We start from the raw sequence: 24,228 nt of genomic DNA on the forward strand, positions 1-24,228 counted from the left end.
GCATGGGGCTGGGGCTGGATTGGGATTGTCTACAGACGGCGCGAGAACGTGCATGGCATGGGCAAGTGCTCCGCCGAGATCGCCGAGACGTGTGCACACTGGAGTCCACGGCGCAGAGAATCAATCACGGTCTGGCCTGGAGGCAGTGAATTAAAATTAGCAAATGGCGGCAAGTGGCACTGCAAGTGCCGCGGTGACTGCCCTCCCATCGTCCATCCTCTGCCGGTGGCCATGGCGCCAACCACACCTCCCCGTGCACGCTACCACCCCAGTCCCAGTACATGCTGCATACATCCCACGCTACAAGATATCCTTGAGGTTGGTCTGGGCCGACCCGCGCGCGAGCGGCTTGGGCTGGTTGGGCGACGGCTTCCACCCGACGAAGAAGATGATCTGGAACGTGGCGGGGACCGAGCCGTCGGGGTTGCCGTACAGTTCTGCGAGTGAGCGCTGCCACGGGCCAGGACGCACCCTTGTAAATCGCCTCGGCGGCAACCAGCACGTCGCGGCTCACGTGCGTCTTGCGCCCGAGGATGGCGTTCGACTCGCCCATGTCGCGCAGGTCGGCGATCAGCTCCCACATGGACGGGTAGTTGATCGTCACGTCGTCCGTGTCGACGGTGGTGAGGGTGAAGCCGGCACGGTTGAGGAGCGACGGGGCGTCGGTCGTGTCTGGCGTGGGTGAGCTGCGAGCGTGCATACAGGGCAGCTGGCTCACTGATCATGGGTGACACGCGGTTCGCGATGCCGCCGCGGCGCTCCTGCTCTGCGAGCTGGAGCGAGGTTCTGGGCGGTTAGTGGCTTGTTGCATGAAATCAGCAACAACTAACCGCAGCTCGAACAGCGTGTCGCCGCCCAACACCGCGCCGATGAACACGCCGTCCGGCTTGAGCAGGTGCTTGATCTGCGTGAACGCGCCTGGCGTGAGCAACACACGGCGCCACTACCCACCGACAATGTCGCCGATCCAGTGTAGCCCGCCGGAGGAGACGACGCAGTCGACGGTATCCCGCAGGGCGTCGAGGCGGGGGTTTGCGAGGAAGTCGGACACGGTGGTCTGGATGCGTTCGGGGGGGTCTGGCGGGGTCAGCTGGGCGCTTAAGATGCTCGCAGCAGCACGCACATGCAAATGTCTCGTCGGCGTCGCGGTGCAGCGCGCCGCCTGGTTGTCAGCTAGCTCAGCCTGAGCTGCTCACCGCTCTGCTCGACCATGATCCACTGCCGCTTGGCCTGCCCCAGCACGCCCGCGCCCTCAGAGGACGGGTGCAGCTCGTCGCCCAGCACGTCCTGCAGCATGCGGGTCAGCTGCCCCGCGTGCGCTGACAGGTCGACAATCGTCGCGGGCGGGACTTTGAGGTCCTACAGTCAGCTCGGGCGTCAGCCAAAGCCCACCTCGACGCGCTCGACCAGCCGGTCGGCGACCTCGTCGCGCAGGTAATCGAGCACCTCTTCCCCCTCGACCTCGCCAGCCGCGGCAGCCTCACGCACGCGCGCGACGGCGCGGTCGCGCTGTGCCGCCTTGGCCGCTTCGTCGAACACGTCGTACGCGGCGCTCGGGGGAGGGGTGTGCGGCGAGAGCGTGGCGTAGGGCCGGGGGGAGGCGGCGGCGGCGGGGAGGGCTCGCGACCGCGCCGCGCTCAGCGCTGCCCGTGCCGCTGCTGCTGCTGTTCGTCGAAGCATGGCGTTGTTGTTGGAGAGACGGTCCTCGAAATCTCCTCGTAAGCCGACGACCTCCACCCGGCGCTGGATGGGAGGGGTTGGACGACACGTCATTCGCGTTATCACGCCCGTCGTCGCTTCTCCGCGCCGTCCCGACCGCGCCCAATCCACATCGCCGCCATTCAACTGCCCGCTGCATCGTCCTGCACCACCCATCACCGCTCACAATGGCCGCTTTCAACCTCAAGGTCGTCCCCCAGCCCGTGAGTTGGCCCCGGGGATGTGTGCAGCGCCGCGCGCGCTTTTGGAGCGGCGCCGTGGGCCGCGGGGGCCGACGCCGCGGCCCCGTTGCTCCCATCACACGCTCGCCGCGCCCGCCGTGCATCTCCCTCCTCCTTGAGACAGTGTACTGACACCCGCTCGCAGCACGTTGGCCGCTTCTCCGCCGCGTGCGTTGTCCGCTCTGCTGCCCCGTTGCCCCGCTGACCCAGTGTCTCATCCGCGTGTGCCCGACCTGCGACTCGATCTCCCCAACTCGACCTGCGACTCGATCCCTCTTGAACGGCCACTCCACTCCCCCGTCTAACTGCGCTCGGCTTGCCCACACACAGCTTCTTCCGCCCATTCGCCCCCTCGCTCATCGGCTGGGGTGTCGGTGCCGGTGCGGCCGTCGCCCTCTTCATGGGCTCGGTCCCCATCTTCCAGAAGGACGTCCTCCGCAAGATTCCTGTTGTGCGTGCGGTGTGGGCGAGACTGAGCGGAATGCTGACGCCGGCCTTGTCGTCTGTTTGTGCCAACAGGTCGCCAACTACTTTGTTGGTGAGTTGCTGCGTGGAGTTCCGCGGTAGCCGCTCACACCCCCAGACAACACCCCCGACTCGGACAAGCCCTTCTAGATGCCGAAAACGTCTGCAATGCATACGCGTGAACAGAGTGGTGGCAGGGGCAGGGGGCCGGGGGCCGTGGCAACGGGCAGGGACGGGTGTCGATCTTCTCGTCGACGAGTCGCGACTGACCGCGCGAGCCGGCCGCGCGAGCCTCCACGCGTGTCGTCGACGCGGCCAGGAATGTGCCCGTTCTCAGCCTCACTGATGGCCTTGTGTTGCACTGCGATCTGGGGCGTGGCACGTGAGAGGAGCATGCGTGCGTCGCGGCCGGCTCTTAGGGCACTTTGCGGCCCGAAATGCCAGGCGGCAGGGCCAAAATCAACGTTAAGCATGTCCCGAAGACGTGTACGCCGCGTATATGCCGCTCGCTGGGAAGAAGATCAGGTGCAGCCGTGTACGTTGCAGCGTCTTCGCAGGTGGTGGGTGGGAGGCGATAACGTGAGAGCGGTACTGAGGCAAGGGGCGCGTGTTCCCATCCGCCACGCTGGCCACTAGGAGGTGCAGTCTGTCAGCTGCCACCAGCCACACACGCGGCTGCAAAGGCACTGATGGGACAATGTGGCCGGCCCTCTGCAATGGGGATGCACCGGCCGGGTGGGTGCCCTGCGTTGCGCATTTACTAGGACAAGACGAGCTTGCCCGTGCTCGCTGGCTCGCCGGCTCGCTCGCCATGGTAATCAAACATGTCAGACGCCACCAAACTCTAATACTGCGGTAATCCTGCTGCTGCACTGCAAGCCGAGCTCGGCGCGACACTGCGGAGCTTGGCTGCGTGCTCGCTCGCTCGCGCTGCCGCGGCGCCAAGGGACGACGAGAGTCGACTGAATAGGGGGCGAAGGGAGCCACTCGCCGGGGTCGGTGCCTCGATGATTCCCACTGGGCGGTTGTTGCATTGCAGACGCGCCCGAGTCTAACTCGCAGGAGAGCAGGGCAATACAGTGAATGCTACTACTCGTGTTGCCGTTGATTAGTCGCGAGTGCGAGTGGCCCGTTGTAGTAGTGCGTGAGAGTCGACTCTCTCTCTCTACCGCGCGGTTACGTGTTCTCCGTCTCCTCGTCGGTTACTCCCTTGACTCCCTCCCACCTCCCTCACCCCCTCCCCTGTGCATCTCACGCGTCGTCCTCGACAACGTCGGCCAGTCTCGCTTGCAGCAGCGGCGCAGACTCGTACAGCCAGGCAGCTAGGCAGGTAGGCAGGCAGGCAGACAGCGACCAGGCAGCCAGACGAGGCCACGACCCCTGTCCTCGACCCTCCCCTCCCTCTGCCGCTTTCCCTGGCTCCCCTCCTCCAGTCGGCACCACCGGGACGCAACCGCCGCTACATACAGCCAAGTCGCACCGAGCCGTCTATCCATCCCATCGATCTCTCTTGTTGCGTCTTGCACACTACTCGACACTCGACACGGCCGCATCGACGACGCCCTCGGCCGTCCCCTCGCGCCGCACCACCCTCCCTCCCCCTCCCTCCACCCTCGGCACCACCTCGCCGGCAACTCGCTTCGTCCACCCACCCCCGCCATCTCGACGTCCCACTGCCTGCCGCGCAACCCCACACCCCCCACCCCCACCCATGCACCTGCGATGGCGGACCGCTCATCCCCGCTGGCAAACCAGCTGCCTATAGCTGGCGAGCCTTCGTCGTCGTCGGCGGCGTCGTCATCGACAGGCAAGCCGCGCCGCAAGGTCCGCATGTTTGCCGCTCCCAGTCCCGACTCGTCTGGCAACCACGACGAGCTCCCCAAGGAGCCCCCAACAGGCGATGACCGTGCGTACTGCCTTATCTCGATCTTGTTGCCTCTGGCCCCCAGCCGCTCACACTCGCAGAACCCTCATCATCAGGCCACATGCGCTCCTCGTCCTACTCTGGCCAACCTACGAACCCCCCGTCACGTATCCCCTCTATCACCTCGACCGCCCCAAAACTAAACCGCTCGGCGACGTACACTCGCGGCGCGTCGTCGGCCAATGCTGCGCCACCAGCGACCCCCGGGCTCAGCGAGTACGAGCAGTGGAAGTTCAAGTACAGCGGCAGTGGGCAGCACCAGCGCACCGGCAGCTTGAGACGAAAGCCGGCTCTGCGCGACCCGTACGCCCGGTTAGACAACGACGACGCTGGGTACTCGCGCGGCGTCGACGACTGGCACTCTGACTACGACGACGATGACGACCTGGACCGTCCGACACCGGTCAAGGCGCTGGTCGCCGACGCGGTGCGCTTTGCAACGGGCAAGGGCGACGGGCAGCTGCCTACACCATCCGGCGTCGTCGGTGTGGGTGTGGGGCAGCCCAAGTCTCTCATCCTCACCTCGCCAGGTCCGGATGCCGCTGGACCCGACACCGCAGAAGGCAAGGAAAGATTGGAATGGCAGAGCATGCTCGCCAGCGTGCTCGGTGGCGACATTCTACGTGGCGAGAGCTCGCGTATCGGAGTCGAGCGCCCCTCGAGCGAGTCGTTCCGCAAGGCCCTCAGTCAGAGCTTGTGGTGGCAGATTCGTGCCCGCTTGCGCAACCGCTCGGAAGAGGAGGAGAAGAGGATCGTCCAGGCAAGGCGGAACAAGATTGTCGACACGGTGCTCGACGAGATCGACAAGTTTACCTTTGACGAGACGAGCAATGTCAGCCCCATCGACCAGGTCGCGTACATTCTCGAGAAGCTCGCGATCGTAGAGTCGCTCTACCCGCACAGGCATGCGCTCCGCCAGGACAAGCCGCTGTACGACTCCGAGTCGTTCCAGGCGCGAATCGATGCCCTCTCAGCATGGTACTCGGTCGTCGTCCAGCTCAAGGCGCAGCTGCTTATCCTCCAGAAGTGGACCGGTACAGACGACCTCGATATCACGCGACCCAACACCACCAAGGAGCGGGCACTTGTCGGCAAGTCACGGTTCCACCCGCTCGACAGCAAGGGCCTTGCACATGCCCAGAACGATCTCGCCGCCGACGACTCGACTTTCGTCGACCGTATCCTCAAGGAGGACTCGCTGCGAAGGACATTCGAGAAGCGCGTCTTTGTTCACCAGATCGCTTTGATACAGAACGCAAAGCAGACCGTCATCTCATACTCGCCCGTCTTTGCCGAGCTCAAGATTCCTACATTCCAGTACGAGTTGGAACGTATCATCAGCTTCCCTGGCCGCCTCATTATCGAAGCCCTCAAGACGCGTCTCAGCGCCGCAGAGAGGCTATCAGACCCCGACCTCATCATCATCGACGACATGGCAGAGAGCCTGCGAACGTCTGTCGCCCTCGCGATCTTTATCCGAAGACAATACGAAGAGATCGTCGCCCCCGACCCAGAGCGTCGATGGGCCATCCCAGAATGCTTCCCTCCAGCATACAACCAGGTCTTGCTCAACAGCATTGAGATGTTCTTCAAGCTCCTTCACTGGAAGCTCAAGAGCAAGAGCAAGAGCATCAACCTGCGCCAGACCGATATCCTCGAGGTCGAGTGGCCCTTCCTGTACGACGCCGCCGAGGCGATTGAAGGAGCCGACCTCATTGTTGCCGAGAGCTTGTGTAACCTCACAAACAAGCTCATCATCCGAGTCATCAACTACTTTGAGACCTCGCTTCGAGTCCCCATCCGCATCGACGCGTCCAACGGCAACAACCCAAAGGCCGTGGCTGCACCAGATCACAAGGGAAGAGATCGCGCTCCCGAGCCAATGACCACTGAGGAGATGGTCACTTTCTTCACCAAGTTGCTCGACTCGATCAGGATGAGATACCGCAAGTTACAGCGTTTCGCCCGTCGCCTTCAGCAAAGATTCCACAACTCGGCTGAGTACATCTTTGACGAGGATGACACCGAACTCCTCATCCAGCAACTGCACGACTCGGGCCACTTCCTTGTCTACACGAGTGTGTATGAGGAGCAGGGCACCTACATCTTTGCCGATGGCTCGCTATGGGACCGGCCAGAGGATGTCAGGCAGTTACTCTTCCGAGTATTCGCAAACCACCTTCCGGGGACGTACATGAGACGAACACAGGACGCGCTCGGCGAGCAGAGGGGCAGCGAGTACGACGACGAGGAAGACGAAGATGACGCCCAGTACCTCCTGCTCATCTCGCCACGTTCGCACTTTGCCTGGACAGGTGCTGTCATGACCCTCGACGACGTTGGCGATGGCGTCAACTTTGGCCTCGACGACAGCCGCATTCGCCTCGTTGCCGACGGACCGACAGCTCGTCTTGCGTACTGCAAGGCCTTCTTCATGCGCTCCTTTATCGACCCAGAGACGAATGTGGCGGCGATGCAACCGCTCTGCATCGTGGAGCAGCAGGCACATCTGCCAAAGGTCAACCACGAGCTCAAGAGGATATCAAGATCCGCCCACCGTCTATCCGAGTACATTATTGAGTCGGCCACACTCGTTCGAAGGACGCTGCGTGGAGATCCTGGCACGCAAGACTTGATCGAAAACTGGTACCTGTTCGCCAGCGATCACGGTCATCGTGTCGCCGTCTACATGGACCACTTGGCGTGGGCAAGGTTCAGCCGATTGCTCATGAGACTGGCGATCGGCTGGGTGAGCTTCATCTGTGACGACTGCGACCCCACCGATCGCAAGACATTCCGCTGGACGGTCAATGCGCTCGAGTATGCCATGCTCATGACACGAGGAAACAACATCCTGCACCTCAACACCAACGAGTTTGCCCTTCTGCGAGCCAAGGTCGCCAGCTGCATGTCGCTTCTGATCAGCCACTTCGACATTCTCGGCGCTCGATCGAGTTTGGAGGCCAAGAAGGAGTCGGAGCGTCTGGAGGGTCTGCGCAGGATGCAGCGCATCTTCGAGAGACCCGACGAGGACGACTTCTTTCTTCCCAGAGCGCCGACTCCCGACAGCGCGACCAAGATGCAGAGCAGAGCAGAGCGCTCGCTACGCCTGGTCCGCGACGAGCGTCTCGCCCTCATCTCCGACCTCGAGCAGCAGCGTCTCGGCTTATCGACCGACCAGCACCTCATGGGCCGTGTCCTCGACGAGGAGGTCTCGGAGGACCGCGCCCTGGTTTTCCTCGCCGCGAGCGCCAGCAACATCTCGCTGCGCTGGCAGCAAGGCGGATTCATTGGCGGTGGTGCCAACGGCTCGGTCTACCTCGGCTTCAACCTCGACTCTGGCGGCATTATGGCCGTCAAGGAGATTCGCGTGCAGGACATTACCAACTCGCCTGCCCTGTATAAGCAGATCAAGGACGAGGCAGATGTGAGTGGGCAACAGGTTGAGTGAGCTAACCCCTTGCAGGTCATGCAGATGCTTTCGCACCCCAACATTGTCGACTACTACGGCATCGAGGTGCATCGCGATCGTGTCTACATTTTCGAGGAGTACTGCCCTGGTGGCTCGCTGGCCAACCTGTTGGAGCACGGCCGCGTGGAGGACGAGGACGTTATCATGGTGTACGCCTGGCAGATGCTGCAGGGATTGCAGTACCTCCATTCTCAAGGCGTCGAGCACCGCGACGTAAAGCCAGACAGTGAGCCATGGCCCTTCGAGCTGCAACTAACCCCCAGATATTCTCCTCGGTGCCAACTCTGTGCTCAAGTTTGTCGACTTTGGCGCCGCCAAGGTCATCATCAAGGGCAACAGAACCATGGCCAAGACGCGTGCCATTTCGAAGTCCAAGCAGCCTGGTGCGGGAGCTGACGCCGGCCCCGCCGTCATGAACTCGCTTGCCGGCACACCGATGTACATTGCCCCCGAAGTCATCAAGGGTGGCGCAGGTAGACTTGGCTCGGCCGATATGTGGTCGATGGGCTGTGTGGTTCTTGAGGTTACAACTGGGTTAGTCGCCTCGCGGAATGTGGAGAACAATAGCTGACGCGTGACAGTCGCAAGCCGTGGTCCAACCTTGACAACGAGTGGGCGATCATGTTCCACATTGGTATCGCCACCCAGCACCCGCCACTCCCCGAACCCGGACAGCTCTCTGACCTGGGCATTGACTTTATCGAGCAATGCCTGACCCTCGACCCTGAGAAGCGACCGACTGCAACAGAGCTTCTCAACCACCCTTGGCTTGCTCCGATGAGGGAATATGTGAGTGCAGCGGGAATTGGCACTGGGCATGTTACTGACTTGCAAAGACGGTACCTGATCAATCCCCGACTGGCTCGAGCCTGCCGTCGGCATTTACCGAGGCGAGCGAGCACTACTCGTCGCCATTGGGCCACTCCGAAACCGTCGCCGAGGACTATGCGTCGTACGCGTCGACGCCACCGACGTCGACCCCGCCCTTGTCCTCTGCCATGTCGGCTTCAACGGCCATTACGACGCCTGCGCAGTCACCTCTGGTACCTGTGGGATGCCCCAAGCCGTCGTCCTTGTCCACTTCTGCCGGTGGGCCGTCAACGCTGCCGTCTGCGGATCCGGGTCTGCCTGACTGAGGTGGCACGCGAATGCCCGGGCACTCCTTCTTGCCACCTGTCCATTCCCCCTCTTGCCCTGTCCACCTATCTATTTATTCCCTTCTATTCTGATCTCGCGTGTTGTGATCGTGTTGTGTTTGTAACGAGGCGAAGGGCGTAGAAGCAAGGAATAGCAGCAAGCATTGATGCATCATTGTTGGGTACCTCGTGGGTTGATGGGTTGCATGCCACAGGGCCAAATCGCCGTTTGAATCGCCGTTGTGCACGAGCCGAGCGCCAGGACCCGCGGCGGCGTCGGTGATGGGGTAGGAGGAGCAGCGGCGCGTCACACCACAGGCAGTGGTGCCTGGAGTGAAGAATTAATTTGATTCCGCTAGAGGCGTCGCTTTGTTCAAGTGCCACCGAGGGAGGGGAAGGGGTGGCCCTGGGTGGGTGGGGTGTGCCAGCGCCAGCACCAGGACGAGCACCCAAATACGCATCCATCGACTTCTCCTTCTTCTCAACTCTGTAAGAGTTGAATCAGTTGCATCAATCAGGTAAGCACAATAACAACGGGCAAGGCAACGGAGACGGGGGACCGACCGACAACAACGGCGACGCACGCATACACCACACGCATCTCGCCTTGTCCTCACCCCCCACACACACGCCTCGTCGCACGACTCGCGACGACGACCGAGCAGACAAAGCCTGACTCTAGCGGCGAATTTTCTTCACGTCCCCCCCGTCCCCACCGCCCGTCCCATCCACCCAAACAGTGACAGTCGCTGACCACCTTCCCTCCCTCTCATCCACCTGTGCATCTCCCTCGCCGCTGCATTCATGCACACCACAGCCTCCTAAAAAACCCACGTCAACGCTTCGCTAAATACTACGTGGACGAGCCCACCCAAAACCCCGAAAACCCAAAACCAAACCAACACTAAAATGTCGTCCGAGACTGCTGCCCCCGCCGCCGCCGCCGCGCCGGCCACCTCGCCTTCCCCCGCCGCCGCCCCCATCCCGGCTACCCAGGCCGCTGCCGCCGCCGCTGCTGCTGGCGCGGCCGCGGCTGCCGCCGGCGGCAACCCTTCGCAGCCTGCCCCCACGTCGACGACGGGCGCGCAGCAGCCTGGCAACTCGGCCTCGCTCTACGTCGGCGAGCTCGACCCCTCGGTCACCGAGGCCATGCTCTTCGAGATCTTCAACATGGTCGGCCCCGTCGCGTCCATCCGTGTCTGCCGTGACGCGGTGACGCGCCGCTCGCTCGGCTACGCGTACGTCAACTACCTCAACGCGGCCGACGGCGAGCGTGCCCTCGAGCACCTCAACTACTCGCTCATCAAGAACCGCCCTTGCCGCATCATGTGGTCGCAGCGTGACCCCGCGCTCCGCAAGACTGGCCAGGGCAACATCTTCATCAAGAACCTTGACGACAAGATTGACAACAAGGTGAGCAGGAGAAAGCGGGGAAGGTGGCGGCGGCGGCGGCATTGTGCTGACAATACAAGGCCCTCCACGACACGTTTGCTGCCTTCGGCAACATCCTTTCGTGCAAGGTCGCCACTGACGAGAACGGCAACTCGCGCGGCTTTGCCTTTGTCCACTACGAGACTGGCGAGGCCGCCGACGCCGCCATCAAGGCCGTCAACGGCATGCTCCTCAACGACAAGAAGGTCTACGTCGGCCACCACATCTCGAAGAAGGAGCGCCAGTCCAAGGTCGAGGAGCAGCGTGCCCAGTTCACCAACATCTTTGTCAAGAACCTTGACCCCGAGTTCACCCAGGACGAGCTCGAGGCTCTCTTCAAGCCCTTCGGCGAGATTGTCTCGGCCGCTCTTGGCTCGGACGAGTCGGGCCTGTCCAAGGGCTTTGCTTTCGTCAACTACACCTCGCACGAGGCTGCCCGTGCCGCCGTCGACGAGGTCAACGACAAGGACATCAAGGGCCGCAAGGTCTTTGTCGGCCGCGCCCAGAAGCGTGCCGAGCGTGACGAGGAGCTCCGCCGTGTCCACGAGGAGCGCCGCCTCGAGAACGAGTCCAAGAACGCCGGCGTCAACCTCTACGTCAAGAACATTGACGACGAGTGGGACGACGACCGTCTCCGCACCGAGTTTGACTTTGCCGGCACCATCACGTCGGCCAAGATCATGCGCGACGACAAGGGTGTCTCGCGTGGCTTTGGCTTTGTCTGCTTCTCGCAGCCCGACGAGGCCACCCGTGCCGTCCAGGACATGAACGGCAAGATGATTGGCACCAAGCCCCTCTACGTCTCGCTTGCCCAGAAGAAGGAGGTCCGTCGCCAGGCTCTCGAGTCGCAGATGCAGCAGAGAAACGCCCAGCGTCTCCAGTACGCTGCTGCCAACGGCATGGGTGGCCCCCAGGGTTACATGCAGGCCGCCCCCATGTACTACCCCCCCATGGGCCCCTACGGTGCCCCCATGATGCCCGTTCGTGGCGGTGTCGTCGGCTACCCCGGCGCTCCCCCCATGATGGGTGCCCGCCCCGCCCGCTACCCTCCCTCGGGTCAGCCCGGTGCCCCCGTGCCCATGGGCTACATGCCCCCCAACGCTGGTGGCCCCTACCCCGGCATGCCTGCCAACTACCCCGTCCGCCCCGCTGGCAACGCTCGCCCTCCTACCGCTGCCCCCGGTGGTGCCCGCCCCAACGGCTCGTCGCCCGTCGCTGCCCAGCAGAACCTGCCCCGCGGCCAGATCCCTGCCCGCCCCCAGGTTGACGCCGCGCCTGCCCCTGCCGCCAACCGCCTCAACGCCCAGACGCTCGCCCGCGCGTCTGCCGCCGAGCAGAAGCAGATGCTCGGTGAGGCCATCTACCCCCTCATCCACGAGTCGCAGCCCGACCTTGCCGGCAAGATCACCGGCATGCTCCTCGAGATGGACAACGCCGAGCTCCTCCACCTGGTCGAGTCGCCCGCTGCCCTCCAGGAGAAGGTCGACGAGGCCCTCCGTGTTCTCGAGGAGTGGAGCAAGGCCGACGAGGAGGCTGCCAAGGCTGACGCCGCGGCTGCCGGTGAGAAGGCTGAGGAGAAGGCCGAGGAGAAGGCCGAGTAAGCTCTGCAAGCTCTACAAGCTCTGCGACTCTATTCTTCTTGACGCGATCCCCGACCCCCATCTATCCTCCTTTATTATGCCCTTCTGTATCCTTCGCCTAGACCGTGGCTCTGGACCGAGCGCAAGTTTGTGTGGTGTGTACGTTTGAGGGGGGCTGATATGCAACGATAACTCGAAAGAGGCGCGAGCGTGCGCAGCACGCGAGTGGCTGGAGGTGTGGCACTGTGGCATGATGTGACTACAACGCTTGACCAACTAAAACCTCGTCACGTCGCGGCCGAAGAAGTAGGCCAGGGCCCAGTACATGGGCACGAGGACCTGGTTACGCCAGCTCATGCTGAGGGTCATGTAGTAAGAGCGCCAGATGAACCAGGCGGCGAAGCTGCGCGTCAGCGTGGTCCGCCGTCCCAACCCACCCAGACAGCTTGGACTTTGGCCCCTCGATGCTGGAGCGGTCGACGAGGGCCTGCTCTGTGCCGACGAAGACCATGCTGCCCTTATTCTTCCAGCTGAAGGGGGCGAGCGTCTCCTGGTCCTTGCCCTGGGCGATGCGGTTGAATTTCTTGTTCATGTAATGCGCCATCTGGGACGCGACCTGCGCGGTGGCGGGCAGGCGGTTGCCGGACTCGGGCGTCGCGTTGTCGCCCACCGCGAAGACGTTCTGCATCGGCGCCCCGGCGTCGTCAATGACCCGGAGGTACGGGTCGACGTAGATGCTGCGTGTGAGCTGCGCCGCGCCGCGAGGGGGACCTACGACCCGGTGTGCTTGTCCTTCTTGACGCCCTGGAGCGCGCTGACAAACGGGTTGACGCTCAGCCCAGTCGACCACACCAACATGCCGTACGGCACCTTCTCTGTCCCGTCCTTGGTGGCCAGCTCGATCCAGTCGGGGCCAGCGGCCACGATCTTGGAATTCCCGCGCACCTTCACGCCGTCGCGCGCAAACTTCTTCTCGGCGTAGTGCCGCAGCTCGCCGTCGAACGACATCAAAATCCCAGGCGCGACGTCGTACAGCGTGATGCTGGCCAGCCCCCGGAGGCGGGGGTACAGCCGCTCGACGTCCTGCGTGATAAAGTCGCACAGCTCGGCTGCGAACTCGACGCCCGTCGGCCCGCCGCCGACGACGCGGAAGGAGAGGAGCGCGCGGCGCTCCTCATCGGTGATGTTTGGCTCGGACGCGAGCTCGAGGCATTGGCTGGGGGTCGGGGGTCAGCGGAATTGTAGAGTGCGCGCTTACAGCAAGCGCAGCCGGATCCGCCGCGCGTCCCGCACGTCCTTGAGGAACATGGCGTGCTCGGCGACCCCGGGGATGCCGAACGACGCCGAGCGGCAGCCCGTCGCGATCACGAGCGCGTCGTACGGCACCTCGTAGCTCTGGCTCAGCTTTTGCTCGGGCAGCAGCGCGACGGGGGCGAGCGCGTCGGCCGTCGGGCGCTGCACCTTTGTGTGGTCGGAGAGTGAGGCGGGGGCGACTTTGACGGTTTTGTTTGCAAAGTCTAGCCGCAAGTCAGCGTGCAGCCCCACGCATGCTCGCTGCGAGCACGCCCGCACCCACCAACACTCTCGGCGCGCGCCTGCGCATAGTCCACCCCCGGGATACTCCGCACCGGCTCGGTCGCGCACCGGAACTCGAGCGTGCCGACCGTCGTGGACGCGAGGAAGGGCGTGAAGGAGAAGTACGAGTTGGGCGAGACGACCGTGACTGGGAGTGGGGTCAGTGTGAGCACGGGTATGGCGATGTGGAGAGCCGGGGGGCGAGGTCGTCGCATCGTGGCCGCGAGGCCGGGTAGCCCACCGCCGCTGATCCGAGAGGACTCGGGGACTGCGTGCTGCGAGCAAGGCGTCGTGCCCACCCGCCGCGTGGGCGATACCCCGCCCGCCCACCCGCTGCGCGAGAGACGCCGCCGCTCATGCTCGCTGCGCTCGCCCTCGCCGCACTCACCATCATAGAACGACTTGTCGATTTTCCTGCCGTCAGCCCCGCCTCGCACGACGCCCACCTAGCCAAGTTGTACCCCGCCCACCCGGACCCGAGGATGACGATGCGCCCGCGCCGGTCGACGACGGTCGTGCTGGCGGCGAAGGACGAGGCTGCGCGGGTGTGTGTGTGCGCGATGGCGCGGAGGGCGGTCCGCGCCGTCAGTGTTGTTAGGGGCAGCATTGTGTGTGATGGGGGATGGGGGAGTGGTTAGTAACTCTTTATTGACAAGTGGCTACGAGGGTGGCCCCATCTTGCCTGTCCTGCGTGTTTCGGGTGCGCTGCTGCCTGCCTGGCTGCTGTCGCTGTAATCTCTCGGAAGACGTCTACGCTGTCCCGAGGTCTCCACTTTGCACAATGACATCATGGGCGGAGATGGAGCCCGCCTCCGAGGCATCCATCTGTATTTCGGAGCAAGTCGCGGTGGGTGTCGAGTCGAGGCTGCAGCCGTGCAGCCGTACTTGCAGCGCGGCGCAGCGCTGCTCCGGCCCGCCGGGCTCGGTATGAGCTCGACGAGTCGACGTCGACGCGACGATTTGGTTAACCCGTGATTTGGTTAAGAGATGTCGGGCGGCGGCAGTGTGGCAGCGGCGCGCCGCGCCGCTCGCAAGACCCGGAGCGACATGCACGCCAGCCACAGCCACACCCCCATGCAATGCATACGCCGCTACACCAGCACGAATCCGCCCAGCTCGGCCGCAGCGGCCGCGGGCAGCGCCCTACTCCACTCCGTATAGTCTGGTATCATCCCCGCGCCGGGCACGGCCTCGCCCACCGGCCCAGCGGGTAGGATGCCGCCCGGCGTCGAGCGCTCGCCGAGCACGTACACATCGACGAGCCGACTGGCCCGCAGCCAGCGCGCGAGGGCCAGCGCGCGCGTGCTCGGCGCCGCGTCCAGCAGCACCACGCGCGCGCGGTACACCGGCGTGTACTCGTCCACTGACTCGATGTACTGGCCCGCGGGGACGTGCCGCACGCGCGCCGCAGCGGCGGGGGAGAGCGCGTAGTCCTGCACGGGGGCGAGGCGCGGGTCGAGGAGGTACGTCGTGCGGCTCTCGTCGCCGAGCCACGCGTCGACCGTCGCGGCGTCGACGTGCGGGATGTTGCCGGCGGCAGGGTGCGCCAGCGCCGTCGTCGGGAGCGCGGCCGTGTCGACAGGCTGCGTTCCGGGCTCGAGCACCCCGCCGGCCTCGACCCACGCCTGCGTGCCGCCTTCGAGGAAGTACGCTGTCCGCAGGCCCCACCACGCGAGGCTCGCCGCGCCAAACTGCCCGCGGGTGCGGTATGCGCACGTCACGACGACTGGGCGGGCCGGGTCGTCGGGCAGGCCGGCTTCGCGGGCCTGCGCCGCGAGCAGGGCGGGGACGGCGGCGACCACCTCGCCGCCGGGGAGGCCGAGCGCGCCGGGCACTGTCGCGCGGGCGTATTCGGCGGGCGAGCGCACGTCGATCAGGAGCGGGGGCAGCGTTCCCGCGGCGGTGGCGGCCTCGCGCGCGGCGATGAGGTCGGCGGGCGACCAGAGCGGGACGGCGAGCGCCTCGCGCGCGGCCTCGGCCAGCGCCTTCGAGGGGCCAGCGACGTGCCGGAAGGCACTGTACCCCGCCGCCTCCCACGCGGCCAGCCCGCCGTCGAGCACGCGGACATTGGTGAAGCCCCAGCCCTCCCACTGCGCTGCGTCGGACGCCGCCCCGTCGCCCGTGAGCACGACGAGCGTGCCCCTCCGCGGGACGGTGGCCAGCGCGCGGGCGCGGCGGTCCGCCCAGACGAGGGGGAGGTAGGCCGCGTGGAAGATGTGCGACTCGCGGATCGTCGCCTCGTCGCGCACGTCGAAGAGGGCGAGCTCGCCGTCCGAGTCGAGGGCGGCGCGGAGCGCCTGCGGCGTGATGGTGGTAGGCATTGTGGTGCATGCGAGATTGTATTCCGATTATTGTTAAGAACAGGCCGCGGGGAGCGATCACACCATCAACAACGGTTGGGCCGGCGGCCGCAGCCGTCGGATACATCCGGCGGCAACTGTTATCGCCAGCCCTCGTCGCGCCGCACGCCGGCGTAGAACGCGTCCCACAGGTCGGCGTGCTTGTGCATGTGCTTCTTCCCGGCCCGCGTGTCGGCGTCGGCGTCGGCGTCGTGCTCGTATGGGCGCTTGCGCGAAGGCTCCCCTGCAACCGTGTCAGGCGTGCAAGGTGGCCCAGCTTCACTAACCCTCCGCCACCCCCGCCTCGGCGTCCGCAATCTCCGACAGAAACGCCACGGCCCCCCAGATATCCGCCGTGACCACCCCGCGCGGGAGGTACGTCAGCGCCGCGCCCAGCCGCTCGACGACGTAGCGCGGTGGGGGCGGGACAGTCGCCTGCGCTGGGGATGGCGTGGCGCCGCTCGCCTCGTCGAGGCACACCACAGAGTCCAAGTCCGAGTCCGAGTCCTCGAAGGAGCGGCGGGCACGCGCCGCCGCGGCCGCCCACTCCTCCGGGCGGGACGCGGGGCGCACCGGCGTGGGGAACTCGGCGGTGCCCAGCGCCACGGCGTGTACCGGGCTCGGGCTGTGGCTCGCGGGGTTGCTGGGTGGTGGTGCCGCGGGTTGTGGCGCCGAAGTGTCGGGCACGCCAGGCAAGCTATCACGAGATGGGAGGCTGGGGCTGTCTTCTGGAGCCGGGTTTGATTGCGCCGGGTCTTCTGGGGCTGGCTCGGAGTCCGCCGGCTCGGAGTGCGGTGGTGGCGCCGGCGTCGGTGGGGACGAAGACACGCTCAGCGTGTTGGCTGGCGCCTCGGACGTGTCGGGGATGGGTTGCTCGCCTGCTCCGCTGCGCGTCGCCAATGACATGATGGGTAGCTGGCTGCAACACACCACGCTCCCCCGGCATCATATACCTCCCCTCCCCCTCTCGTCAGCCTCGACTCGCATGCCTTCGCGTCAGCCCGCTTCCCGCGACGACGCCGCCGACGACTCCGCTCCGTCCTCTGTACACAGCCGCTCGTCCTCTGCACACACCGCACGTCCTCCGCACACACCCACGCCCACCCATGCACCATGCAATGCAGATACTACACAAACAGCGTGAACCCCTGCTGGCGGTCGGCCTTTGGCAGCCCGTTCCACCACTCTGCCGCGTCGAGCTCCTTCTTCCCGGCCGTCTTGATGCGAGTCACGCCGAGCCACGACGCCGGCCCGGCCCCGTCCGCGACCGTAGCGATCAGCAAGCGCCGGCCAGTGCGGTCGAGCAGCGCCGTGCCCGGCGCATGCGCGCCCACGTCGGCCTCGGCCTGCGCCTGCGCCACGCCCAGAAGCTGCACGCTGCTCCCTCCCAGCTCGGCCCACAGCGGCGCCTGGTGCCCGAACGCCCGGTGCCGCCGCTCGACCGTCGTGGCCGAGTGCTGCCCCCAGTTGACCCGCGCCGTGTCCCCCGTGACCTTGGGGGCGCGGGTCACGTTCCGCACGTCCTGCGCGTGTGGCCGCGACTCGCCGCGCAGCAGCTGCCGCAGCACGGCGACGAGGAGACGCGAGCCAACGTGCGAGAGGTCGGGAAGCAGCGTGCTGTACGTCGCATCTGGGGGGATTGGCTGGGGTCAACTCGGGCCTGGGCTCGGCACTCACCACGCCCTCAACCGCTCCAAGGATCGCGCCCGAGTCGACGCCTGCCTCGCGCTTGCCGACCGTCTGCACGCTGACCCCCGTGTGCTTGTCGCCGTTGGCGATCGCCCACTGCACCGGCGCGGCTCCGCGGTACTTTGGTAGCAGGGACGGGTGGACGTTGAGCGCGTGCCCGAACGGCTCGAGCAGCGGCGTCGGGACAATGTGCCCGAAGCTCGCGGTGAGGAGGAGGTGGGCCGGGTCGTGCCGCTCGAACGGGTGGGGGAAAGTCGCGCCCTTGAGCCCGGTGCGGGGAACGTCGTGGACTGTGAGCCCGCGCTCGATGGCATAGCGCTTGATCGGGGCTGGCGGGGCGTGAGCTGGGAGGGTAGGGCTGCGACGTACGCGAGAAGACTTCCCTGCGGCCCCGGCCGCCGAGCTGGTCGGGCGGGGACAGCACCACGATCGACTGCCACACGTCTGGGGTTAGCGTCGGGCAAGTTGCCACGGCTCACCCTCGGCCGCGAGGACGGCGTCGAGCGCGGCGACGGAGAAGGCGTCGGACCCGCAGAAGAGGATCTTGAACGGCTCGGCGGTGGAGGTGGTCGACTGCTGCCGGGTACAGCGGCGGGCAAGGTGGTGGGCTAGCGGCGGGCGTGCTGCGCGGGTGCTTGCGCTTGCCCATGCATTTGCGCTTGCGGCGAGTCGCTGCATCGTGAGGGGGAATTGGGGTGCAAAGTGGGATGCAAGATGGCGTCGTTGATGGGCAGTGAGAGCGGCGGCTGGAGCCGACTTGTTGTTCCCGCCGGCAGTCGAGTTGGTCAGTCACTCGCTCGCTTGGCCTTCCTCGTCGTCGTCGTACTCAACCTTGATTCCCACAAACATCTGTCTCCACCCCACACCGTCGTCATCATCCTTGTCGTGTATCGAGTGGCAGCACGCACGCACACTCAACAGCAACACACGAGCAGACGCACTCTTCCCTGTGCGCATCACGGCCAGACGCGACGACAACAAAGGCCATCGCCCCACCCACCGACAAACCCGCCAGGCACCCAACTACCCAACACCGACGGCCGGCCTTTGGCTCGACAACGACGTGCTCGACACCATTCCTCTCATTCTCTATCTCTCTCCACAGAGTAGAACGCACCGAAAGGCCACTCACGGTCCCCTGTTCGACGCCCGCGGACATGGCCCCGAGGTAGACACGCCGAATGGCCCATCTACACCGCCTCGATCCTCCACAGCTTTGATAACACGGCGGCCATCTCACTCAAACTCCCACACTCCCTTTCCCTCTCAACTCCACTCTCCGCAAAAGACTGCAGCAAACACCTCCCCCGCGGTGGCCCACCCACCACCACCGCCATGCTCCTCTGGCTCGGCCTCCTGGCGCTGGCGGCGGCACCGCCGACAGCTGCCTACGTCCCCGCCATGCCTGTCGACGACACGTCCGTCGTTCCTTCCTCGTTTATCGACGTACGGTGGATCATCCCCCAAGGCGCTCCGGGCCGCCAAGACAAGACGCCGATGTGAGTAGGCGTTTGACGAGGCTGGTTGTCCGCTGTGGCGTGCGTGTGCTGGCCGCGATTGCTAACACGCCCAGCTCGTTCCAGCTGAGATCCGACAACCACATCAGCGACGTCACACGGGGCGCCCTTATCCGCTTCACAGAGGAGACAATGGGGCCGAATGTCACCTCGTCGACGCCTTGGATTGCCTTCATCTCGTGCGATGCCAACGAGACAAACGCGAGCATGGAGTGGGGTGAGTGCTGTGTGCTGCGCAAACCCAAACCAGCTGCGCATTGTTTGAGCCAAAGGAGTCGGCCGGCTCCGCAGCGACAGCACTAACACGTCGCAGACATGATCACGCTTGCTCGAGACCGAGGCGCCGTTTCAGCTGTACGTTTGGTCATCGGTCCGTCGTGCTGACGCTCAGCTCCTCTACACCCTCAACTCATCTGCCTGCCTCCTCAATCAGAACTACATTCAGAACTTTGAAAAGCCACTCGACGTCTTCTGCACGTCAAGCTGGGGCGCGGCGAGGCTGTTGAACTCGCAGTTCAACAACACAGACGAAATGTACTTTCACTTCAACGCGACGAGGCTGAATGAGTCGTGAGTAGTGACCACAAGGCAGGATCCTAATGGGCAGCGCAAGTGACTTGAACGCGACACTTCAAAACGTCAATCTGTCGAAGAAAACTTACCTCGCTGCTATCATTACCGCGCGCAATGAAACAGACCCGCTTCCATCGGCCTCTGTTCCCGGGCCAGCGGACCCAGTCGACAGCCCCTCGAGCGGAGGGAAGAACAAGGGCATGATCGCAGTGTATGTCATTGCCGGCTTCCTGTCGGCCATGGTGTGCATCACCGTCTTCTCCGTTATCCGCCGGTCGCTCCGGCCTCAAACAGAGCAGCCCGAGGCTGGACCCGGAGAGCCGCCACAGCCACTGCGGCGCGTGGGACTCACCCAAGCCATCATTGACACGTTCCCCATTATCAAGTTCAACAAGGAGGGCAGCTCGACCCGGGGGCAGCCACAGCAGGGCTATCCGTCACCACAGCAGCAGGGCAAGAAGGCCGTGCCATACGACCCCGCCGAGTCGCAAGTCGGCGTCATGCTGCCCGAGCTGCGGAATCGCAACAGCACGGCGTCGAGCATGCACTTTGGCGGCAGCACGCGGATAGGGAGCTTGGCGTCGCCCAGCGCATCAATCCGAGACTCGGTGCTGCTCGAGGCCGAGCCCGACGAGTTCTTCGAGGCACGCGAGGTGCAAGTGCCTGACACACCGCCCATTGTATCCGACGACCAGTGTCCGATCTGTCTGCTAGAGTTTGAGACGGGCGACGACCTACGCGTGCTACCGTGCGAGGGGCAGCACCGATTCCACCAGGCGTGCGTCGATCCGTGGCTGCTCAGGGTGGCGTCGAGCTGCCCGCTGTGTCGAAAAGGTGTGTTTGTGCGTTGGGCACGGCTGACGGCAGACTTCAACCCCGAGATTGAAGAGGACGCCGAGAGCAGCGGCGAAGAAGATGCCGAGGAAGCCGCGCCCACGCGCATCACGGCGCGCTATCTGGCCCTCATCAAGAGCGCGCGCCGGCGGATGAGCATGTACGGCGAGCGCGATCGCACCACGAGCGTGTCATCTGCGCGGTCGCCGCGCCACGAGCAGACGGGGCCAGGCGGATACTGAAGCTGATCCCGGATCAGACCAGAGATGAGATTATAGACTGTACACCACGGACGCTGACATGCATTGTATCATGGACTGTCGTCGGCGGGCACGCCAGATGCTCGAAGGCGCCGTACCTCGCGGTCACACGCGTCGATGGTGCGCGCGATTGCGAGCGCGCGGCGCCACGCGTCTTGCGCAGCAGCCGTCTCGGCCTCGAGGGTGGCCTCCCGCTCGACGAGCTGGCGGCGCAACTGCGCGAGGTCGGCATCGTTGCACGCCAAGGACTCGAGCTCCATTTTCGGGCGCGCGACGCGCCCCTCCCCCTCCCCCTGGTCCCCCAACCCAACAGCGGCGGCGAGCTCGAGTGCCGCCCAGCGGCGCTGGTCGCGCACAAGCGCCTCGCACTGCGCGATCCCGCGTCCCACCTCATGCAGGCCCCGCGCACGCATGAAGCAGTCGGCGCCGACCCTGATCGCGTGGAACGTCTCGATCCCCGCCGTCGCGTGCAGGTCGTCCATGAGGTCGGCGACGGACGGCTGGGGGCTAGGCTGCCGGGGGTCGCGCGCAAACGTGCCGCCCACCGCCTGGCGGAGGAGGACCAGCCTCGGGCCGATGGTAGCTTGGGACCCTTGGAATTCGGGGGCGGCGGGGGGGGTGATCGTCCGCGGGGGGAGGGTGCGCACCGGGGTGGGGCAGCGACGCGGGGTCAGCTCGGCGCGGCGGGCGGCTCACTGATGTTGGGCGCGGGAGATGGGGCTCGGAGGGATGCCCCCACGCGGCCCTTGTTATAGTGCTTCTCCGAGCACCGCCGCGGCGTGTCCCCGGCCGCGCGCCAGGTGTGGTGGCGACGGAGCGTGCGGCGGCACGGGCGGCGGTCGTGATGATTCTATAATTCTTGTGCGTGGCATGGCTCGTATCGGGCGTGCCCGGTGTGGCGTGGCGCCCCTGCGACCTTTGTCCGTCGGTGCTGGCGTCGGCCCCCCGTGCCGCTGCTGCTGCTGCTGCCGTCGCCGCCGCCGCTGTCGCTGCTGTCGCCGTCTCACACAGTCTCCCGCCACCCGCCACAAGTCGCAAAAGTCTTGGCAGTGCCACAATTGCTCCCGTGCGCAGCGATCGCCGTGACGTCGAGGTAGGTGGGTGGACAACCGACCCGACCGGCAACATCGACTCTCTCTCTCTGCACCACCCACCCACTCACAATGGCCAGCAACGGCACAGTAGACAAGACCAAGGCGCACCGCTCCGACGACGTCCCCGAGCCATGGTGAGCGCCCCCGCCGCACGCCCCCACTGACGCCCCAGGCTGCGGCAATGGGACGAGCAGTACGGCAACTGGTTCTACGTGCGTTTCCCCCCCCCCCGCCCCGCTGACGCCGCCAGATCAACCCGACGACAGAGCCGCCCACCGTCAGCTGGTACCACCCCGCCTCGCTCGACGACGACCAGCTCGCCGCCGCGGCCGACGCGGCCAAGGGCGCGCCGCCGGCGTACTCGCCGAGCTCGAGCTCCACCCGCCCCTCGCAGGCCCAGCAGCGTGTCTCCCAGTCCCAGTCCCAGTCCCAGCCCCAGCCGCACGTCATCGCGCAGGACGACGCCAACAACCGCTTCCTCGGCGCCCCGGCGTCAGACGAGCGCCGCCGCTCCTGGGGCGGGAGCGGGGCCAGCGGGAACAGCTCAAGCGGCCTCGGCGCAGGCCTGGCAGGCGGCGCGGGCGGCCTCCTCCTCGGCTCGCTCCTCGCCTCGGGGCGGCGCAACCACTCGGGATTTCACTCGGGCGGGCTGTACGGCCACCGCATGGGCCCGCCGCCGTTCGGCTACGGCGGGTTCGGGCGCCCGGGGTTCGGGTACCGCGGCGGGTTCGGCAGGCCGTACGGGTACGGCGGGGGGTGTGGCCCGTTCGGCGGGGGAGGGTTTGGCGGGGGAGGGTTTGGCGGGCCGTTCGGCGGCGGGTTCGGCGGCCGCGGGCACCGGCGCTGCTAGGCTCTCCCCTGCTGCTAGGCGGCGAGCACGACGCACGACAACGCACGACCTAATACATTATTGTACCTTTTGTAATCATGATCCTCGCTTGCATGCCGTCGGCCGTCGACGGGCCGACACCGGCGCGTGGGCCCATCGCTCAAGGTTTCCGCCACCCTCGGTGTCTGTTCATCTCTCGGTCGCAGTCGACGACGGCTCAGTCGAGGGCACTATACACTCAGCCCGTTCAGAATGTGCTGGCCAGTACACGGACGTCAGTTGGAATCATATCCCAGTCCTGCCCAAGTGCCGACGCCGCCGACGCCGCCGGCAAACCCGACACCACGCGACCTGTCTCGGACCCATGTCTCGGAGCAAAAAGAGCTCGCCTCCAGCCTCTCGACCCCCTCTTGGGTGCCAGGCCACAGCGGTGACTCGAACAGTCGACCTATTTGCATGTGGCCCCGGACCTGGTTGAACAATCGTAGCTTTCAACTTCCGACTGAGCCACCCGCCCCGGGGTAGAAACCCCGTTGGGTTGAGGCCGGCGCCGTGGGTTATGAACACACCCAACTGCATGCCACTTGCACCCCCGATGATACTACGCAGCATGCAGCATGCAACGCACTTTGGGATCTGCGGTGCTGCCGCCACAGCAGGTGGCACAGGTCCACAGGGACGCGAGCTCCTGGGGCCGAGCGCTGTGCCCACGATGGCGCGAGGCGCCGACGAGTGGGGACGGGATCGAGGACATACATGCTAGTGAATGTGCAGACGCTTCAAGCGAGACTGAGTCGGGGGGAGTCACAGAGCGAGCGAGCTAGAGAGGAACGCCACGACCGCTCCGCTGGCAGCCGCAGTCCGTGCACCCCGGTGTGGCGGGATTGATCAGGTGCCACTCGTCGTCCTGGTGGTTTCCACTCCGTTTTCCTGCAGTTGCGCGGTACCCATCATTCAGCGTCGCCGCCTCGACTCAAGGCGCACGGAAGGCGGTCAAGCCTCGAGCTCCCACTCGTGAGAACAGCCCGCCCAAGTCGGCCTTGAAGCAACTCTGCACGCCACACAGCGCCCAAGACCCAACCCCTCTTACATAATCATGGTACCCAGCGATCTTTCCCCACCTCCACCCACCTCCTCCACCCCGCTGATCCAGTCAAAGCCACCGAGCTCGCCATCGCCAGCCCCACACTCACACTTCCCATGCGTGTCTCACTCATAAACCTACTTCTCCCCGCGCCACAAGCAGAAGGCAGCGCAAGAAGGCAGCGCAGCGCAGCATACCGCGCAGCCTGAAATGCCGAACGCGGGGCGACGCTCGAGCGAGCTCGTCATTGCCATCTATTCCGAACCGGACGTCTGTGCGCCCAAGGCCGAGATAGCGCGACGGTGCGAGCGGGCGGCGAGCTCTGCCGCGGCGAGCAAGTAGCACTTCCCACGCGCGTGGCTGGGTGGACAACGGCCGCACCGCCGGACCCAGCACGCGCTCGCCAAGATATTCGTAGGCGTGCAGCGAGCACGTTATGTGCTGGGTGGTGCGGGGCAGGTTGTGGTGGCCCATAGCCTCCTTGTC

General features: G+C 65.3%; 11 protein-coding genes across 11 annotated transcripts; 5 read left to right on the forward strand and 6 right to left on the reverse strand.

Annotated features, from left to right (window-relative positions):
• Positions 1 to 300: 300 nt before the first annotated feature.
• Q8F55_001049 (uncharacterized protein) lies at positions 301 to 1,680 on the reverse strand (the record flags this gene model as incomplete). The annotated part of the gene is made up of 8 exons (XM_069349693.1): positions 301 to 437; positions 472 to 672; positions 719 to 786; positions 831 to 918; positions 952 to 1,077; positions 1,124 to 1,162; positions 1,197 to 1,359; positions 1,393 to 1,680. The coding sequence occupies 8 exons, from the start codon at positions 1,678 to 1,680 to the stop codon at positions 301 to 303; spliced, it is 1,110 nt and encodes a 369-aa protein (XP_069213237.1).
• A 206-nt stretch (positions 1,681 to 1,886) lies between these two features.
• On the forward strand, positions 1,887 to 2,555 carry Q8F55_001050 (uncharacterized protein; the record flags this gene model as incomplete). Its single annotated transcript, XM_069349694.1, has 5 exons — positions 1,887 to 1,922; positions 2,086 to 2,108; positions 2,271 to 2,391; positions 2,460 to 2,478; positions 2,524 to 2,555. 5 exons carry the CDS (start codon positions 1,887 to 1,889, stop codon positions 2,553 to 2,555), a joined length of 231 nt encoding a protein of 76 aa, XP_069213238.1.
• Positions 2,556 to 4,127: 1,572 nt separating this feature from the next.
• SSK2 (Suppressor of Sensor Kinase (SLN1)) lies at positions 4,128 to 9,762 on the forward strand (the record flags this gene model as incomplete). Its single annotated transcript, XM_069349695.1, has 8 exons — positions 4,128 to 4,311; positions 4,371 to 7,756; positions 7,796 to 8,027; positions 8,065 to 8,335; positions 8,383 to 8,590; positions 8,638 to 8,890; positions 9,432 to 9,455; positions 9,755 to 9,762. The coding sequence occupies 8 exons, from the start codon at positions 4,128 to 4,130 to the stop codon at positions 9,760 to 9,762; spliced, it is 4,566 nt and encodes a 1,521-aa protein (XP_069213239.1).
• Positions 9,763 to 9,846: 84 nt separating this feature from the next.
• On the forward strand, positions 9,847 to 11,969 carry PAB1 (Protein phosphatase PP2A regulatory subunit B; the record flags this gene model as incomplete). Its single annotated transcript, XM_069349696.1, has 2 exons — positions 9,847 to 10,350; positions 10,410 to 11,969. The coding sequence occupies 2 exons, from the start codon at positions 9,847 to 9,849 to the stop codon at positions 11,967 to 11,969; spliced, it is 2,064 nt and encodes a 687-aa protein (XP_069213240.1).
• A 255-nt stretch (positions 11,970 to 12,224) lies between these two features.
• On the reverse strand, positions 12,225 to 14,130 carry Q8F55_001053 (uncharacterized protein; the record flags this gene model as incomplete). The annotated part of the gene is made up of 7 exons (XM_069349697.1): positions 12,225 to 12,351; positions 12,386 to 12,685; positions 12,724 to 13,164; positions 13,207 to 13,465; positions 13,525 to 13,671; positions 13,912 to 13,937; positions 13,970 to 14,130. The coding sequence occupies 7 exons, from the start codon at positions 14,128 to 14,130 to the stop codon at positions 12,225 to 12,227; spliced, it is 1,461 nt and encodes a 486-aa protein (XP_069213241.1).
• A 484-nt stretch (positions 14,131 to 14,614) lies between these two features.
• Positions 14,615 to 15,844, reverse strand: Q8F55_001054 (uncharacterized protein; the record flags this gene model as incomplete). Its single annotated transcript, XM_069349698.1, has 1 exon — positions 14,615 to 15,844. One exon carries the CDS (start codon positions 15,842 to 15,844, stop codon positions 14,615 to 14,617), a length of 1,230 nt encoding a protein of 409 aa, XP_069213242.1.
• A 119-nt stretch (positions 15,845 to 15,963) lies between these two features.
• Q8F55_001055 (uncharacterized protein) lies at positions 15,964 to 16,768 on the reverse strand (the record flags this gene model as incomplete). The annotated part of the gene is made up of 2 exons (XM_069349699.1): positions 15,964 to 16,106; positions 16,150 to 16,768. 2 exons carry the CDS (start codon positions 16,766 to 16,768, stop codon positions 15,964 to 15,966), a joined length of 762 nt encoding a protein of 253 aa, XP_069213243.1.
• Positions 16,769 to 16,989: 221 nt separating this feature from the next.
• FMT1 (Methionyl-tRNA formyltransferase) lies at positions 16,990 to 18,229 on the reverse strand (the record flags this gene model as incomplete). The annotated part of the gene is made up of 4 exons (XM_069349700.1): positions 16,990 to 17,505; positions 17,540 to 17,880; positions 17,921 to 17,995; positions 18,031 to 18,229. The coding sequence occupies 4 exons, from the start codon at positions 18,227 to 18,229 to the stop codon at positions 16,990 to 16,992; spliced, it is 1,131 nt and encodes a 376-aa protein (XP_069213244.1).
• A 657-nt stretch (positions 18,230 to 18,886) lies between these two features.
• Positions 18,887 to 20,717, forward strand: Q8F55_001057 (uncharacterized protein; the record flags this gene model as incomplete). The annotated part of the gene is made up of 6 exons (XM_069349701.1): positions 18,887 to 19,050; positions 19,125 to 19,285; positions 19,382 to 19,422; positions 19,460 to 19,638; positions 19,676 to 20,475; positions 20,509 to 20,717. 6 exons carry the CDS (start codon positions 18,887 to 18,889, stop codon positions 20,715 to 20,717), a joined length of 1,554 nt encoding a protein of 517 aa, XP_069213245.1.
• A 68-nt stretch (positions 20,718 to 20,785) lies between these two features.
• Positions 20,786 to 21,217, reverse strand: Q8F55_001058 (uncharacterized protein; the record flags this gene model as incomplete). Its single annotated transcript, XM_069349702.1, has 1 exon — positions 20,786 to 21,217. The coding sequence occupies one exon, from the start codon at positions 21,215 to 21,217 to the stop codon at positions 20,786 to 20,788; it is 432 nt and encodes a 143-aa protein (XP_069213246.1).
• A 681-nt stretch (positions 21,218 to 21,898) lies between these two features.
• Positions 21,899 to 22,679, forward strand: Q8F55_001059 (uncharacterized protein; the record flags this gene model as incomplete). Its single annotated transcript, XM_069349703.1, has 3 exons — positions 21,899 to 21,963; positions 22,002 to 22,041; positions 22,080 to 22,679. 3 exons carry the CDS (start codon positions 21,899 to 21,901, stop codon positions 22,677 to 22,679), a joined length of 705 nt encoding a protein of 234 aa, XP_069213247.1.
• Positions 22,680 to 24,228: the final 1,549 nt, after the last annotated feature.

The sequence above is a fragment of the Vanrija albida genome (genome assembly GCF_041260175.1).
Source record: "Vanrija albida strain AlHP1 chromosome Unknown contig_1, whole genome shotgun sequence".
In the NCBI taxonomy this organism is placed as follows: domain Eukaryota; kingdom Fungi; phylum Basidiomycota; class Tremellomycetes; order Trichosporonales; family Trichosporonaceae; genus Vanrija; species Vanrija albida.